The sequence below is a fragment of the Triticum dicoccoides genome, chromosome 1B (assembly GCF_002162155.2).
Source record: "Triticum dicoccoides isolate Atlit2015 ecotype Zavitan chromosome 1B, WEW_v2.0, whole genome shotgun sequence".
NCBI lineage: Eukaryota > Viridiplantae > Streptophyta > Magnoliopsida > Poales > Poaceae > Triticum > Triticum dicoccoides.
Genome location: NC_041381.1, coordinates 574,887,182 through 574,903,877, shown reverse-complemented (window position 1 = coordinate 574,903,877; position 16,696 = coordinate 574,887,182). Strand labels below are relative to the sequence as shown.

Genomic DNA, 16,696 nt, shown 5'->3' with positions numbered 1-16,696 from the left:
AACCAGGACAAGGGCAACAAGGATACTACCCAACTTCTCCGCAGCAGTCAGGACAAGGGCAACAACCAGGACATGAGCAACAGCCAGGACAATGGCTGCAACCAGGACAAGGGCAACAAGGGTACTATCCAACTTCTTCACAGCAGTCAGGACAAGGGCAGCAATCAGGACAAGGGCAACAAGGGTACTACCCAACTTCTCTGTGGCAACCAGGACAAGGGCAACAACCAGGACAAGGGCAACAAGGCTACGACAACCCATACCATGTTAGCGCGGAGTACCAGGCGGCCCGCCTAAAGGTGGCAAAGGCGCAGCAGCTCGCGGCACAGCTGCCGGCAATGTGCCGGCTGGAGGGCAGCGACGCATTGTCGGCCAGGCAGTGATAGAACTCTCTGCAGCTTGCATGGTGCTTGGGCATGCATGCACCTTAGCTATACAATAAACGTGACGTGTGTTCACAGCTTTTCGTGTAACTAGAGTAAAGCCCAATAATAATGCAAGATGAAAAGCTTCTCCGACTAAAAAAAGAACAAAACTGGTGCTATATAGTATGTGTTGCATGTCTCAGTTCATTGTCAGCCACTGAATGCAAACATACTCCTATATTTTGCATGCGAAAAAAGAGGGTGTGGCAATATCCCTAGCTAAAACTAACAACAGTTAGAAGGAAAAAAGAACAGACCAAAAATGGCTTCTTGGTTTGAGACCTACCATCATCCAAGCAAGGGAAAGGGAAAACGCCGCATTCTTCGGGTGCAGACTAGGGATACGAGAGAACAATTGTGCGCTCACCTGTGCCTCCTGCCGCTCCTTCTAACCGCCGGTGAAAATTCTTATCCGGTGATCGTAATGATCGGCACGAGAGTGCTCGCCCACTCTCGCGTCGATCCAGCAATTCGATGGGGTGCTGCTGCTCATGGATTCGTGGTCATTGCACCGTGAAATGCAGCAGCATACGCCTCGGGTGCTGCTGCTCGTGGGTTCGTGGTCTTCGCACCGTGAAATGCAGAAGCATACGCCTCCTGAGCTGTGCTTGCTGTTATTCATGGATCCGTGGCTTGTGCGGCAGGAAGAAGAGGGAGGCTGGGCAAGAGACATCGACATCAGAGAGAAAGAAAACAAAGAGGAAGTGGAGGCGCAATTTCTGTGGCTGGACGTCACATGAAGCGAAGGAGCCATCAACATCAGAGACAAAGAAAACAAAGAGGAAGTGGGGCCGCAATTTCTGTGGCTGGACGTCACATGAAGCGGAGGAGCCATTGACATCAGAGACAAAGAAAACAAAGAGGAAGTGGGGCCGCAATTTCTGTGGCTGGACGTCACATGAAGCGGAGGAGCCATCGACATCAGAGACAAAGAAGAAGAGGAAGAACGGGGCGTCGAGCTCTGAGCCGGACAAGAAAAGGTGGTTCAAGACCAAGATTTGGAGAAAGAAGAAGGCCAAGAACAAACAGTTGGCAACCCTTGTGAAAGAGATTTCACTCCCAAGTAATGCCCTCCATCATCTTATTATCCATCTTTGCAGAGAAACTAAATTCAGCAATGCATGTCAATATCAAATTTATCAATGAATATTTGCCCAACACAGATATGTGACGAGCACTCAGGTACTTACATAGGAAATCTGGTGGTAAGAATGTTTAGTTCAAATACATTGCAACAACAAGTTAGTGATGTTCAGGATAGTTGTATGTGCATTGCCCTCTTCTTGGACCTACTTTCACCCTGAAATTTGTAATCCTGGATTAGTAATTCATGTTTGGGCGATTAAGTAAGCATTTCTGATTGAGAAGAAATCTTAAAATGCAGATAGTCCCAAGGCCAGGGCTGCGGCAGGGGAAATACTACGGATCGGCAACCACAACATTCCTAGCAGAGTGTTTACGTACAGTCAACTGTCAGACGCGACCAATTCTTTCAGCCAGGAGAATCTCCTGGGAGAAGGTGGCTTTGGAAGGGTGTACAAAGGATACATTCCAGAGACCATGGAAGTAATAAGCATTCCTTCTCCCAGCTTCCTGTTCTATGTTTCATTAAGTTGGCACCTCAAGATGCTATGCTACATACAGCAGCAACACCTTCCTGATGTAAATTATGTGCGTACGTAGGTCATAGCGGTTAAGCAGCTGGACAAGGATGGGTTGCAAGGAAATCGTGAGTTCCTTGTCGAGGTGCTGATGCTTAGCCTCCTTCATCACCCAAACCTTGTCACCTTGCTCGGTTACTGCACCGAATGTGACCAAAAGATTCTAGTGTATGAGTATATGCCACTCGGTTCTTTACAAGATCATCTCCTAGGTAATACAGAACAATAATGTTGTGGTTCTCGAACATATTCCGCAGAACTGAAAAATCTGAAATTATGATCGCACATTCGTATCGATGCTGATTTGGTACTTGAATTCTGCAGATCTCACTCCAAAATCTCAGCCGCTGTCCTGGCATATGCGGATGAAGATTGCAGTTGATGCTGCCAGAGGCCTCGAGTACTTGCATGAGGTAGCCAATCCACCGGTGGTATACCGTGATCTCAAGGCATCAAATATTCTCTTGGACGGGAACTTGAGTGCAAAGTTGGCAGATTTTGGCCTTGCAAAGCTTGGCCCAGTCGGCGACAAAACTCATGTCACCACAAGGGTGATGGGCACGTACGGATACTGCGCTCCCGAGTACGCCATGAGTGGCAAGTTAACAAAGATGTCAGACATATATTGCTTTGGTGTAGTTTTCTTGGAGCTCATCACTGGGAGGCGAGCAATCGACACCACGAAACCAACTCGCGAGCAAATTCTTGTCCACTGGGTAAGACTTATATCTACTTGACCAAGAAATACTATAGCCTTGAAATTTTCACTTGGTAGTCATATTGGATTGTAGTCCCTCTGTCCCAAAATAAGTGACTCAACTTTGTAGTAACTTTATATTTTGGGACGGAAGGAGTAATAACCAAGTAAAACAGCTCATACTTGAGATATACAGATTGCCCATACGGTTTGGCATTAAGATGCTGCTATATCTGCAGGCAGCGCCACTCTTCAAGGATAAGAAGAAGTTCACCAAGATGGCTGATCCAAAACTTGACAGCAAGTACCCCTTAAAAGGTCTATACCATGCACTTGCAATTTCATCAATGTGCCTACAAGAAGAAGCAAGCAGTCGTCCACTAATCAGTGATGTGGTGACGGCCCTTACATTTCTTGCTGATCCAAACTATGACCCTCCAGATGACATTGAACCTCTACCTATAACAGTTCCCGATTTCGACAGAGGAATTAGCCTAGGCGAACCTGAAGAGGTCAAAGAAAAGTTTGAGGGAAAACAAGTAGAGGATAGCTAAAATGGCTCGTGAGACGAACAGATGGTGAATCAAGCCAGCAAAGTTTGTAGGGGTGCAGATGGAGGCGCCACAGGCCTTGTATGATATCTCTGTTTGTAATGTACAGCACATATAGGAAGGATGTAACAGCATATGACGTTCTTGAATGAGATTGACTTGGGTTCTTCGATTAGGCATAACCAAATTTTCAGCAGCAAGATATTCTGGCTGGTGCGAAAACTGAGCCAGTGATTGATGGCAAACTCACTAAATTGTGATCAGCGACATTTACTTTAATGCTTTTATTAGTTGCATGAAGAAGACTAAAATTAAGATATAACTAGTGTCAAACGGCTGCACATCTGACTTGGTAGAAATAAGATGAAATGGTGTATGAAGCACTAGTCACAATATACCAAACAATGTTTAATTTATTTCTTTAATTGCAAAAAACAAACAATGGTAGTTGTGGTACAAAATTTTCCCCACTTCTCATAGAAACAGTATTTGTTTGGTTTTATTGTTAACAATATATATAATCAACGGATATGCAACGATAAACAGTCCCAAATATTAGCCTTTCTAGTACTATTTAAGAGTAAAGCAGCTCGAGATAAACAGTACTCCCTACAAAATGTGTGCCTCTTCAGATGTGTCGTCAAGAGGGTGCTCAGAGCAGAAACTAACCGCGCCATCCGAGTAAATCGGCGGCCGTATTGCAGTCCAAAACAATGGACTGTGACAAGCAATACTCAGGAACTACTCCAGGCAATGCCTGGTTTCCACTTTCCACGCCAGTTAAAGTTGGCACCGAAGCTAGTACTGCTTTCTCCTGATGCCAAACCCATATATACCAGCACCGTCAGTACAGTACAGTACAGTGCAGTGCAGTGCAGCACCACGGGAGAAATCTGAGCGCACCTGCCGGGCCCGTGAAGCAGCGAGGAACAAGTACAGCCACGGCGGCGCCGGCGCCGGCGAGCGGCCGCGCACGGGCACGGGCATGGTTTGCCACCGGACACACGACGCCGTGCCGGGAGGGAGAGAATGCGAACGTAGCGGCGTAAGCTAGCGACGTGGGCAGGACAAATACCTTGCGCTGCCTGCCACTAGTCGGGCGGCGAGCGGGGAGCGGACGGGAAGCTGCGCCGCGGTCTTCTGCCGGCGGGGCCGCGTCGCCGACGAGAGGGCGGAGGGGGTAGCGCCGGACCGGCCGTGCGGTGGTTGGGCCTGACAGACGGGGGCCTGCGCTGCCGAAAATATCAAGATGGGCCAGCTAGTTCCGGGCTTTGCTTTGAGGCCGGGAAGCCGAGATTAAACTGGCCCGGCCATGAGCGATAGATATCTTTGTCTCAAAAAGTGAGCGATTAAACTAAAAAAAAAGTGAGCGATTCATCATTGAACTCGATTCTGAAAGAAAAGATATTTCACCTAAAAAAGAGAGCGACAGATATTTCTGCTGTTGCTGCTGCTGGTTTCTCTCGCCGTTTTTCTCATGCACGGTCAGCAGAAAAAGACAGACTTTATCGAGAGAAATTAAAAAGAGAGCGAAAAATAGAGGCGGAAAACTACGTGGCAGCTGCACAAAGAAGGACGTTTCACCGTAGCTGTCACCAAAGCTGGAGCACGAAGCCCACACACAGAGAGGTCGCCCTCGCCTCGCGGCCTCGTGCAAGCCATTACATACAGCAGCTGTATTTCTGTCTCTGTTTTTTCTTCTGAATAAAATATCTCCAACGCCTTTCGATATTTTCAGTGGAATGAAACGGCCCAGGGTTTTGAACTGAGCCACGGCGTGAAATACGTATCTCCTTCATTGAATCAGTATAGATACAGTGATGGCGATCACAAAATATCCTCCTCCGGGAGAGTTGCATCGGATCCTCCCTGCGTGCGTGTTTCCTCGTGCGATCGTGTCCTTGCAGCGCCCATTAAACTGTACAATTCGAGTAGTAAATTGGGTAGTTAATGCGGCTAATTACGCACTTCACATGTTGGTTCATGCGTCGCGCGCACAACCACCGGCCGGCCGGCCTCTGTGCATGAATGAATGAATAGTCTTTGGGAACCAGTGACGGTCAATGCCGATGCCGTGCTTAATTGGAGGCCGGCCGGTTTGCTCCTCATGTGATGGCATGGCATGGCATGCCACCCACTGACTGGACTTGGTAAGCTGGAGCACATGGCCACCGGCTTTAGTTTAGCGGATGCGATCAGTACTCTAATCCACCTAATCTAGCCATCGAATTAAGAGAGATGTCGAAGAAGATTACAATATTGTTGGTCGACATGGGTTGCCACTTGCAGTTCAAGTGGTGATGAAATGAACCCCTGTGACTACCTCTCTTTTTTCCCTTTTTGATTGAAAGCAGGGAGGGAGTCTGCGATTAATAATTATCGTCTGTGGAAGGATATTCTGCAGATCTTTGCAGTATACGTATTCTCTGCTAATGATAACCCATTTACTCTGCTGGTCGATCAAGCTGGCCAGGTCTGGGGAATCTGGTGAGGGCATCTCCAGCCGTTCGGCCCCCCAGGGCGCCTAAATAGAGCGGCCTGGGGGCGTGCCGGCGCTAGTTCGGCCTCTGGGGACGATCTAGCTCCCAGTCACGCCCCCACGCGCCGGCCCCAGGATGCGGGAAATTCAAACTTGGTCGTTCCCGCTCTCAAAAGACGCCGTAAATCCGGCGATCGGACGTAGTTTGGCGTTACAAAAAACAGAGGGCCGCTGTGCGCAACAATTCACTCGGCTTGGTCGGCTCCAGGCGTTGGCGGAGTCGGCGTGCGCGGGCTCGTCGGTGTCGGACCTGCTTCGTCGCAGGGCTGCGTCGGCGCGGCTTCGGCACTGCTGGGCGGCGATGTAGAGGCGCCGTCTGGGCTTGGCGTCCGTGTGATCGTGGGCGTCATCGGCGTCGTCGGCGTTGCCGTCGGCAGCTCGTTCAGGATAAGGCCGCGTTGCACCAGGTACCACGCCTTGAACTTCTCGTCATTGCTCTGGAGCATGTCCGTCCCGCTCATCAGAAAAGCCATGTTGGTGTTCCTCTTCTTCGCGGCGACGTTCGTCCGGAGCAGGTCGAGCTTGATGGCGTTGTTCTTCATAAGCGACGACCACCGCGCCTCGGTCTTCTCTTCGCGTAGGACGGCCCGGGCCTGGGCGTCGGCGAGGCAATGCTCGATGGACTCCTGCACTCGCGTGGTTGCCGTGTCGGCGCTTTTCCCCTTCTTTGCCAACTTGTGGCCGTCCGGCCGTCCCTCTGACGCGCCCGGAGTCGTCGCGTATGGCTTGTATGTCTCCTTGGCCTTGTCGAGGGCACGCCGGACTTCCGCCCACTTCTCGCACTTGTCAATGCGCTTGTAGACGTGGAGGTGCTTGAAGTCGGCGTCTTGGTTGTCGCCCCGATACATGGCGAACATACGCAGCAGCTGCGCAGAGAGACAAACAGTTGGCGGGCGGCGGGCGTAGGGGACGAAGATATGCTGGCGAACGGCGTGCGTACCTGATCCTCAATGCTGGCGCCGCTCTCCGGGCAAGCCGCGACCTCCTCGACGATTCCATGCCATTTGTTGCACGCCAACTGGATACGCCCCCAATGGTTCTCCATCGCCTTGGAGCCGCGCTGCATGTACACGCCTTTGAAGTAGGGGTCGACGAGCTTCCGCTCGTCGAACTCGGCCTTGATGCGGTCCCGGTACGTGTCCAAGCTCTGGTTCGCGCCGGTGGTCGGGTCGAGGCAGACGACTTTCCATGCTTCGGCGAGGCATTCCTCCTCCTTGGACGTCCACTTGATGCGCGGTTCGCCTGACCTAGCCGCCCGCTTCTTCTTCTTCTGGCGCCCCTTCGTCGGAACAGGAGCCGGTTCCTCCTCCTCCTCCTCCTCCTCGTCCTCCTCCTCCTCGGGTTCCTGCGCGTCGTCGCCGTAGACGTAGCCAAGCTCGGCCTCCATGTCGCCGCTGAGGTCCACTACCTCGTCCTGGGTGGCGAACCCGGGAGACTCAGCGGCCGCGGCCGATCCTGCCGCGATGATGTCGTCCATGTCGGCTCCCGTGTCGTCGGCGTCGCCGAGGTGCGAGAAGGGTAGCGGTCCGCGGTAGAGATGGGGCGTCGGTGTGGACGCGTAGGAGGCGGGCGGCGAGTAGTTGTATGGAGGATACTGCACGCCGACGAAGGCGGGCGAGGGCGTGCGCGTAGCGGGGTGACCATGAGGGAAGGTCACGTTTGGGTTGAACCCGCCGTGCGCGTCGCCGTCGGCGTAGCCGGGCGACGATGAACCCCATGGAGATCCGGCGCCTTGATGTCCCGAGGGCGCGTACTGGGCGTGGCTGACGACGGGTGGATTCATTCTCGCCTGGTCGACCGATGAGGAAGACGCCGCCGCGCGCGCCGCGTTGTCGCGGGCCTTCTTGGCTATGGCCCCGTTCCGCCTGTCGGCGGTGACCGCTTCGCGCCGCTGAACTTCCACCCTCCACTCGGCGTTCGACAGGCCCGATGGCTTCGATGGCGGCGCCCTCAGCTTCCTCTGCTTCGGCTGGACCACGGCGCCAGTCGCGGTTGCCGCCGCGCGCGGCATGGCGTACTTCTTCGGCGGCATGGCGTGCTTCTTCGCGGCGAGCGGGAGGGGGTTTGGCGGGAGAAAGGGATAGAATGGCGGGAGGAAGGCGAGCGAGCGGGAGAGATGCGAGGGAAAAGCGTCAAGAAACGACGGGAAAAGACCCTCGGGTCGCTTCCAGGGCGGGCCCACGTGCCTTTTTCGCTTGCGCCGGCTCCCCAAACGCCCCCCAGGGTGCCGGGTTCGGCCTGGGTCCGCCGGCACCAGTTTTGGCCCGAGCCGGCGAAAAACGGGCTTCTGGGGGCGCGACTGTGGCCTTTTTTGGCGCCGGCGCGGCAAAAAGTCTGGGAAGGGCCTGTTGGGGGCGCGGCTGGAGATGCCCTGAGGTTGGCACGATGCCAAGCTCGATTCGAAATTCAAAACCCAAGCAGTAGAAAAACAATTAAAAAGAATAAGTAGTGTACTGGTTCTATTGCCACACAGGGGGCGGGGAGGAGAGCAGGCCCATGTGCCCATTTGTCACCACCCGCTGACAGACGGAATGTGCGAGCGGCCGTGGCCGTGCGTGCGGCGCCTTGCCGCCCCACTGCCACCTTCCCGTTGCTCCATGCGACTCGTAGAGGTACGAGCCTAGCTCATCCCTGCCCCCCGAACACGGCGCATCGCGCGAGACCACGCACATGTGCTGGGCATAGGAGCTCGGTGTGGACGGTAGCTGGAGAGAGAAACCGACTCTTGGATCCCCATGAGCTGGCGTAGTAGTAGTACTTACGTGTATAATATTTTCACAAGTTTGTACTGCTGTTTTCATTCAAATTCGAAATATGGTTTGGCAGGACTGGCCTACTTGGGAGCCACTGGTACAAGTAGTTTTATATACATGCATGCACATATGCTGTCGTTGAATTTGAGAACGGCGAGAAGGCGCTCGCTCTTTAGTGACAGTTGTGTGCGTGTGTGTGTGGCTAGAGTGCGTTGCAACAAAAGCGCAAAGTGGAGGGATATGTGCTGCCGGAAAGCCCGGGGCAGTGTGGTTGGGAGGTGGATGGATGGATGGATATATACGAATGACGAACTTGCCTTTCATGCGTTTCTTTGCTAACCCACTGGACTGGGTGCTGACCTGGAGTAGTTACGAGCCATGCATGTCTCACCAACTTTACACACCTTTGTTTTCTGAATAATCTTAGGCAAACTCCAACGCGCCGACCCATTTTGTCTATCCGGAACAAACATATGTCCGTTTTCTAGTATGTTTGGACCCAGTTACTGCCCAGACTTGGATCGGGCTTGCGTCCGCGCGGACCACAGCGGTCGTCCGCAGCGTCCTCCCATGTCCTTCCCCTGGCACGCCCGTTTATGCCACAACGGCCATGCTCCCCTCCAGTTTACACACACACACCACTTCGGCCTCGTCACCCTCACAGTTGGGAGGTGGATGGATGGATATGCACGAATGACGAACTTGGCTTTCATGCGCTTCTTTGCTAACCCACTCGACTGGTGCTGACCTGGAGTAGTTACTAGCCATGCATGTCTCACCAACTTTACACACATTTGATTCTCAAAGAAAAAAAAAACTTCACACACTTTTTTTTCTGAATAATCTTAGGTCAACTCAAACACGCACGACCCATTTTTCTGCCTGCATCCGTTTGGGTCCAGACGGACAGAAAACGCGACCAACGCACGACACACATAGATGGATGTCCATTTTATTTTCTGTTTGGACTCATTTTTGGCCCAAATTTGGGTCAGGTTTGCGTCCGTGCTAACACACAGCGGACGCCCGCAGTGTCCTCCCATATCCTTCCCCCGGCCTGCCCGTCTGTGGCACAACGGCCATGCTCCCCCCTCCATTGTACACACACACCACCCTGGCCTCGCCGCCGCCACCTAGTTATGCCCGCTTCGTCACTGCCCCACCGCCACTGCATCCACTGTCGCCGACTTTTGTCGGCGTTTGTGGCCTACCCAGAGTCACCGGCACCTCCGCGTCCACCGCTCCACGGTCAATGCTGGAGGGCGCGTGCTTCAACAGGCCTGCTGCATGTACAGGGAGATGGTGTTTCTCTTCACCGACCATGATTCGACCCGCCCGCCTCCGTTGTCCCCCTCAAGGTGTTCGGGCGTTTGCCCACAAGGTACCATGGTGGAAAACTCGGATGAATTATTTTACAACAAGTTCATATGTTCATCGATGAATCCAACGATGAGGATTTTGTGGTTGCTGCTTTGGTTGTTAACAAGCACATTGATAGTCAGGAGCCTAGTTTTAGGGGATCGATCCTGGGCCATGCTCCGGGGTTTAATCGTAATAGAGAGTGCGGCCATTTCCTACTCTACAACGATTATTTCAAGTTCATTGACCCACTATTCCCTCCCAAACTTTTCCGGCGACGACTTCCAGATGGCAACACATGTGTTCAACCATATTCGAGAGGGAGTGGTGGCGTGTGATGATTACTTCAAGTGCAAGCATAATGCCTTGAAAATGTTAGTTTCTCTTCTTATCAGAAATGTGTTGCAGCTATTCCGCTACTAGGGAAATGCTTATAGGTAGGACATCACTAGTAGCGCTTGAAAATAGCAAGTGTTGCTGCTAACTAGCAGTAGCTGTTCTAGACAAGCGCTACCAGTAACTCTTTAGCAGTAGCGCTGGAAAATAAAAAAAACGCTACCACTAAGTGGGACCCAACGAGCCCACTGACGCTAGCTGTAGTAGTAGCGTTGTTCAAAATTCAACGCTACTACTAACATTTTAATAGTAGCGCTTTTCCTTGGAAAGTGCTACTACTAAGGACCATAGCATCAGCGTTTTCTGGGAAACCGCGCTACTGCTACGGGGCTTATCCACATCCCGGTCCGCGCGCGTCCTCACTCTCCCCATCACACTTTCACTCGCTCTCCGCCGCGCGCCGTCACCCACCAGCGCCCCCAAGGTATCTGCCTCCCTCCCTCCCTCCTCCTCACTCCGCCCTCCTCTCTCCTCCCTCTGGTGGCCCTCGTCTCTTCACCCACGTCCGACCGTCGGCGACCCTCCTCCCTCCTCCCTCGTCCGACCGCCCTGCTCCCTGCTCCCTCCTCCCACTGTCCTCCTCTCTCCTCCCTCCCACAGCCGCCCGAAGCCCTCACTCCTCCCTCCTCCTCCTCCTCCCAGCTCTCTTTGTATAAAAATTTAGGTATAGATTTTTTTAGTAAAAAATTTTAGTAATAGAATTTTTTAGGTACAGAAATGTATTATGCTTTATGAGATTTTTTTAGTAAATGTATTATGCTATATGAGAATTTAGTAATAATAATTTTCTAAGTTATGTGAAATTAGGGCATTTTTCTACGATTCAAGAAGTAGACAGTAGTTAAAAAATCAGGGTATTTTCTAGGATTTATGAGGATATATAGATAGATGGATGGATGGACAGATGTTAGGGCTAGAACTAGGGTGTTTTTAGTAAATGTATGGGTATTTTCAATTTTTAGGGTTAGAACAAGTTAGTTTTAGTAAATGGTAGGGCTAGAAGTAGGATGTTTTAGACATAGGGTTTCACTAAGTCCTAAGATGAGGATAATAATGTTTTTGTTTATATTTTTTTTTGCAGAAATCAAGGAGCCCCTGCATCATCCCCGCCACCGTCCCCGTCACCGACCACCTCCGACCTCGAGGTGAGAAAGAGCGCTATCCCCATGTCGATGATGATGTAAATGTTTTGATTGTTGTAGTAGAGTAGTAGCTACATGAGTGGCCTATGTTTGCAGGGAACACCTGATCATAGTGGCCTATGTTTTGCCGGAGTGTTGATTAATTTCTATTCCGACAAATTTCAGGTGCTCGATATATGTCCTTTTTAGCAAAGGTCATGCCAGATTTTTCCATGAATTTTGGCATGACTTCTGCTAGAATATGTAGGAAATATCAAGTCGCCCGGATTTTGTAGAAAGATAATTAAACGATATTTCGGGTCGACTTTAAGTCCGTCGGGGCTTCATACATCATAATCAACCTGTGATGAATAATAATGACCTAATTTAGTTTTTGTTAGTACATGTATTTAATTTTAGAAGTTTAATCTTTTATGAACATAAGAAATGTCGTCGGACGATGAAAGTCTCCCGGAGTGCGACTGGTGCGGCGACAAATGGGGTCTGTGCGACAGGCATCACCTGGTAGAAGGTCGGCCCTTCAGCATTAAGCTCTAGGAGACTTTCGATGTTGAAACGGTATGCAATGACGACAAGTGTTTTTCGTAATTAAGCAAGAGTTCTGCTTCTTCAACGTGTAATTTTCGTCTTTCACAATTCGGCTAGCTTATCCCATGCCATGCAAGACGCTATGTCTTGGAGAGGATGGATTTTGAAGATCATGAAAGTATGGAAACAAAGTTAGTTCATCTAAGGACCCATCATGGTATAGATTTTGTTGTAAATCTATACTCCCTCCGTCCTGAAATACTTGTCGGAGAAATGCATAAAAATGGATGTATCTAGAACTAAAATACGTCTAGGTACATCCATTCCTCCGACAAGTATTTCCGGACGGAGGGAGTACAATTCTGAGAGTGTATCCCATTTTGGTTGCCTGAATTGGGAAGCACTTTGCAAGATGTATGATTTTCATGAGGGTATGCTTGTCACCTTGGATCTTGGTGATCCTGACATCGACCAAGATAATACGGACATTTGGGTCCTTATTGATACGCTTCCAATTATTTCGCTGTGTGAGTTTCTCAAACATAGTTATTAAGTAACTTATATTGTTTATTTCAAAATAGTTGACAGCTTATTTCCATTGATAGCTTATTTTCATTCTTCAAAGAATGTACGGAAGATGGTAGACAGAACCTACTACACGGATGGCGCGGAATTAACTTATCAGGAGAAAGATCATCTTATCTCATTTATTATTGATGTTGAGAATTACAATAGCAATTATCAAACTCCTGCACATTATGGTCAATACGTGCCACTAGTGCACATGCTGACCTACTGTAACATCCATGGGGATGACATGGTAAGATTTTTTACTATTACGACATCCGTTTATATTTTGCATATATTCTTCTAAAGCTAAACTACATTGCTAACTATGATTTTATTATTATGTTTTCAACAGAAAATCCCGAAGGATTGTGTGCCTAATTTGATGTTTTTGAAAGGTGGGCCTAATGTTGTTAGCTTACGACCATATCTACCTAGGCTTCACAACTGTTCATACCGGATTTTTAAAACCGATCAAGACATGACAATCAAAGAATGGAAAAATGTATGAACAATCATAGGGAGCTACTTGGAAGTAACATTGTGCGAAGCGCAAGAATGGGAGACAGGATAGTCTCCATTCTCCATAATGAAGAGTCGGGGCCTATTTTGTTTTATACTATTTTACCTTAAAGAGGGTAGTAGGTCCTATGAGAGAGGAGTAGGCTGTAGGTACAATGTGTTATCATGTGCTACAATGTGTTAGAGTCGATGATGATGAGAAGAAGGAGTTGTGATTATGACTAGTGACCAAGTTGTTATATGATGTCTCATGGACGAAAATGATGACCAAGTTATTATGATGATGCATGATGCTAAGTTGTTATATGAGCATGATGAGTTATTATATATATCAGTGGGTGAAATGAACATGGATTAGATTCAAGTGGAGGCAACATGTGGTGCACATCGGAAGTACTACCAATCCAAACTAGATCAAGTTTGGATTGGTAGTACTTTCGACATGCACCACATGTTGCTTCCACTTCAATCTAATCCACATTCATTTCACCCACTGTTATATATAATAACTAATCATGGTCATACAATCATATGATGAAAGTATTATATATAAAACCTATACAAATACAGCGACAATAATTAAGCTGCATTTTCAAAAATACAGGAAAATTTAGCAGTACCGCTTTTCAAAAGAAACACTGCTGCTACTTACTATTATCAGTAGCGCTTTTCCCTACCAAACGCTACTGCTAACTAGGTATAGCAGTAGCGCTGGAAAACCAGCGCTACTGCTACCAGTTAGTTGTAGCGCCTTACTGGTAGCGTTTGTACAAGCGCTACTGATAGCTATAAAACAAGCGCTACTACTAGGGTTATCCCTAGTAGTGTTCGAATGCTTGCATATGGAATTTACAGTGATCTTGTGGATGAGTATGTTTGCATGAGTGATTCCATATGCCTAGAGTCATTGTACAAGTTCTTCAAAGTTGTGGTTGCAGTGTTTGGCCCGGAGTACTTGAGAGAACCAAATGTTGCGAATGCATCCCGATTGTTGGCGATTAATGAATCTAGAGGCTTTCTAGGAATGCTTGGTAGCATAGATTGTATGCACCACGTGTGGAAGAACTGTCCATTTTCTTGGCAAAGGCAACATAAGGGGCATGCTAAAGCTTACATGATCATAATTGAAGTTGTGGCACCACAAGATCTTTAGATTTGACACTCTTTTTTTCTGCATGGTAGGTTCTCACAATGACTTCAACATGCTTCGGCTCTCAACGGTGTTTGGTGTTCGCAAGGCTTTCAGGAGGCAACTCCCCAGAGGTCAACTTTGAGGTCAATAGTCACCAATACAATAGGAGATACTACCTAGCTGATGGTATCTATCCTCCATGGTTAACTATATATTGTGAAGACAATCTCCAAGCCCGTGGGAGAGAAGAGAGCTAGGTTTGCCTAAGAACAAGAGAGTACCAAGAAGGACGTTGTCGGGGGAATTACCCGCGGCTAGACCTGGCTTTGAGGTTAAGTCATCTCTGGAGTTAAGTCATTTCTGGAGTTAAGTCATCTCTGGAGTTAAGTCGACCGGCTACAATCTTGACCCTGTTACAATCTTGACCCAACCTATTACAAGATAAGTTTTCTGACTCTGAAGATAAGCCAGCTCATGGATGAGCAGGCTCATGGTTAAGTAGGCTCATAGAGTTAAGAGGCCTCACGGAGATGAGCAGGCTCATGGAGATGAGCGGGATCATTGATAAGCAGGCTCATGGAGATGAGTCGGCTCATGGTTAAGCAGGCTCATGGAGATGAGCAGGCTCATGGAGATGAGCCGACTCATGGATAAGCAGGCTCACGGAGTTAAGTGGCCTCACAGAGATAAGCATGCTCTGGAGATAAGCCGGCTTATGGAGATGAGCCGACTCTGGAGACGAGGCCTAGCTTGAGGATGAGTCCCAACCTGGAGAGACAAGTTCAGGTTTCTAGGAGTCCAAATACAAGGTGAAGAACCCTGGCTTGGATGACATGGAGGACTTAGAGGACTTAGAGTAGGACTTTGACAACGGGCATAAGCTGGAACCTCTTGTAACCCCAGGGACTCAACTATTATATAAAGGGAGTCTTTGGGTCATCGGAAGGATGTTTTTTAGACAGAGAAGTCAGGACAGACAGACAAGTCTTAGACAAGATCAAAGTAGATGCTCTCGAGATGGGAGGTAGCGAAATAGCACCCTGTAATCGAGATCAACATCAGCATCAACAACAATCAAGCAGGATGTAGGCTTTTACCTCCACCGTGAGGGGTTGAACCTGTTGGGGAACGTTGCATGGAAAACAAAAAAAATCTATGCACATGAAATGATCTATCCATGGAGATGCATAGTGATACGTCTCCAACGTATCTATAATTTTGATTGTTCCATGTTGTTATATTTTCATTCTTAGATGTTTTACAATCATTTTATAGCAACTTTATATCATTTTTTGGGACTAACCTATTGACATAGTGCCCAGTACCAGTTGCTGGTTTTTGCTTGTTTTTTACATCGTAGAAAATCAATATCAAACAGAGTACAAATACGACGAAACTTTTTGGAGATTTTTTTGGGACCAGAAGACATCCAGTGGGACAAATAAGCACCTGGGGGGTGCCCCGAGGGGGGTACAACCCACCAGGGCGCGTGGGGGGCCAGGCGCGCCCAGGTGGGTTGTGCCCATCTCGGTGGCCTCCTGCACCGCCTCTTCGCTCTATAAATGCCCAAATATTCGAAAAACCCTAGGGGAGTCGACGAAATTTTGTTCCAGCCGCTGCCAGTTCGAGGACCACGAGATCCAATCTAGAGCCCTTCCCCGGCACTCCGCCGGAGGGGGGAATCATCACTGGTGGCCATCTTCATTATCCTTGCGGCTACCATGATGAGGAGGGAGTAATCCACCCTCGGGGCTGAGGGTTTGTACCAGTAGCTATGTGTTTAATCTCTCTCTCTCAATCTCTCTTGTGTTCTTGAGATGTCACGATGTTGATGTATCACGGGTTTTGTTTGTATAGTCAGATCATATGGTGTTTTCCCCTCTCTATCTTGTGATGAATTGAGTTTTCCCTTTGAGATTTCGTTTTATCGTATTGAATACTTTTATGGATTTGAGAACACTTGATGTATTTCTTGCTATGAATACCCATGGTGACAATGGGGTATCGTATTGATTCACTTGATATATGTTTTGGCACTCAACTCGCAGATTCCTGAGGTGACATTGGGGTAATCTATGCGTAGGGGTTGATGCACGTTCTTGCCTTTGTTTCTCCGGTAGAAATCTTGGGGCACTCCTTGAGGTTCTTTATGTTGGATTGAGTATTATGAATCTAAATTTGCTTTGGTGTTAATTTAGTACGAACTCCTGGATAGATCGATCGGAAAGAATAGCTTTGAGGTGGTTTCGTACCCTACAAACATTTTCTTCTTATGTTCTCCACTAGATAGGAACTTTGGAGTGATTCTTCATCGCACATTGAGGGGTAGCTATATGATCCAATTATATTAGCATTGTTGAGATGTCAGGACCCCGATCCTAAGTCACACCGATCTAGCATGTAACACATCATATCACTTTGCGG

General features: G+C 48.8%; 2 protein-coding genes across 4 annotated transcripts in view; both read left to right on the top strand.

Annotated features, from left to right (window-relative positions):
- The window catches only part of LOC119348851 (glutenin, high molecular weight subunit DY10-like), a 2,813-nt gene extending 2,246 nt beyond the window's left edge, over window positions 1–567 (top strand). Inside the window, exon 2 of one of the 3 annotated variants that reach the window (XM_037616845.1) lies at window positions 1–567. In XM_037616845.1, coding sequence (XP_037472742.1) covers window positions 1–383 — 383 coding nt within the window. In that variant the 3' untranslated portion in view covers window positions 384–567. The other 2 variants (XM_037616843.1, XM_037616844.1) reach the window with 2 other exon arrangements.
- Window positions 568–781: 214 nt separating this feature from the next.
- LOC119348850 (probable serine/threonine-protein kinase PBL7) lies at window positions 782–3,492 on the top strand. The gene is made up of 5 exons (XM_037616842.1): window positions 782–1,488; window positions 1,810–1,991; window positions 2,109–2,298; window positions 2,411–2,802; window positions 3,023–3,492. Exons 1-5 carry the CDS (start codon window positions 900–902, stop codon window positions 3,335–3,337), a joined length of 1,668 nt encoding a protein of 555 aa, XP_037472739.1. The 5' UTR covers window positions 782–899; the 3' UTR covers window positions 3,338–3,492.
- The last annotated feature ends 13,204 nt before the right edge of the window (window positions 3,493–16,696 follow it).

Coding starts and splice junctions, on each gene's coding strand:
- LOC119348850 (XM_037616842.1), top strand. CDS start 900: ATGGGGTGCTGCTGCTCATGGATTCGTGGTCATTGCACCGTGAAATGC. Junction 1,992..2,108: donor ACATTCCAGAGACCATGGAA/GTAATAAGCATT, acceptor GTGCGTACGTAG/GTCATAGCGGTTAAGCAGCT. Junction 2,299..2,410: donor TTTACAAGATCATCTCCTAG/GTAATACAGAAC, acceptor TGAATTCTGCAG/ATCTCACTCCAAAATCTCAG.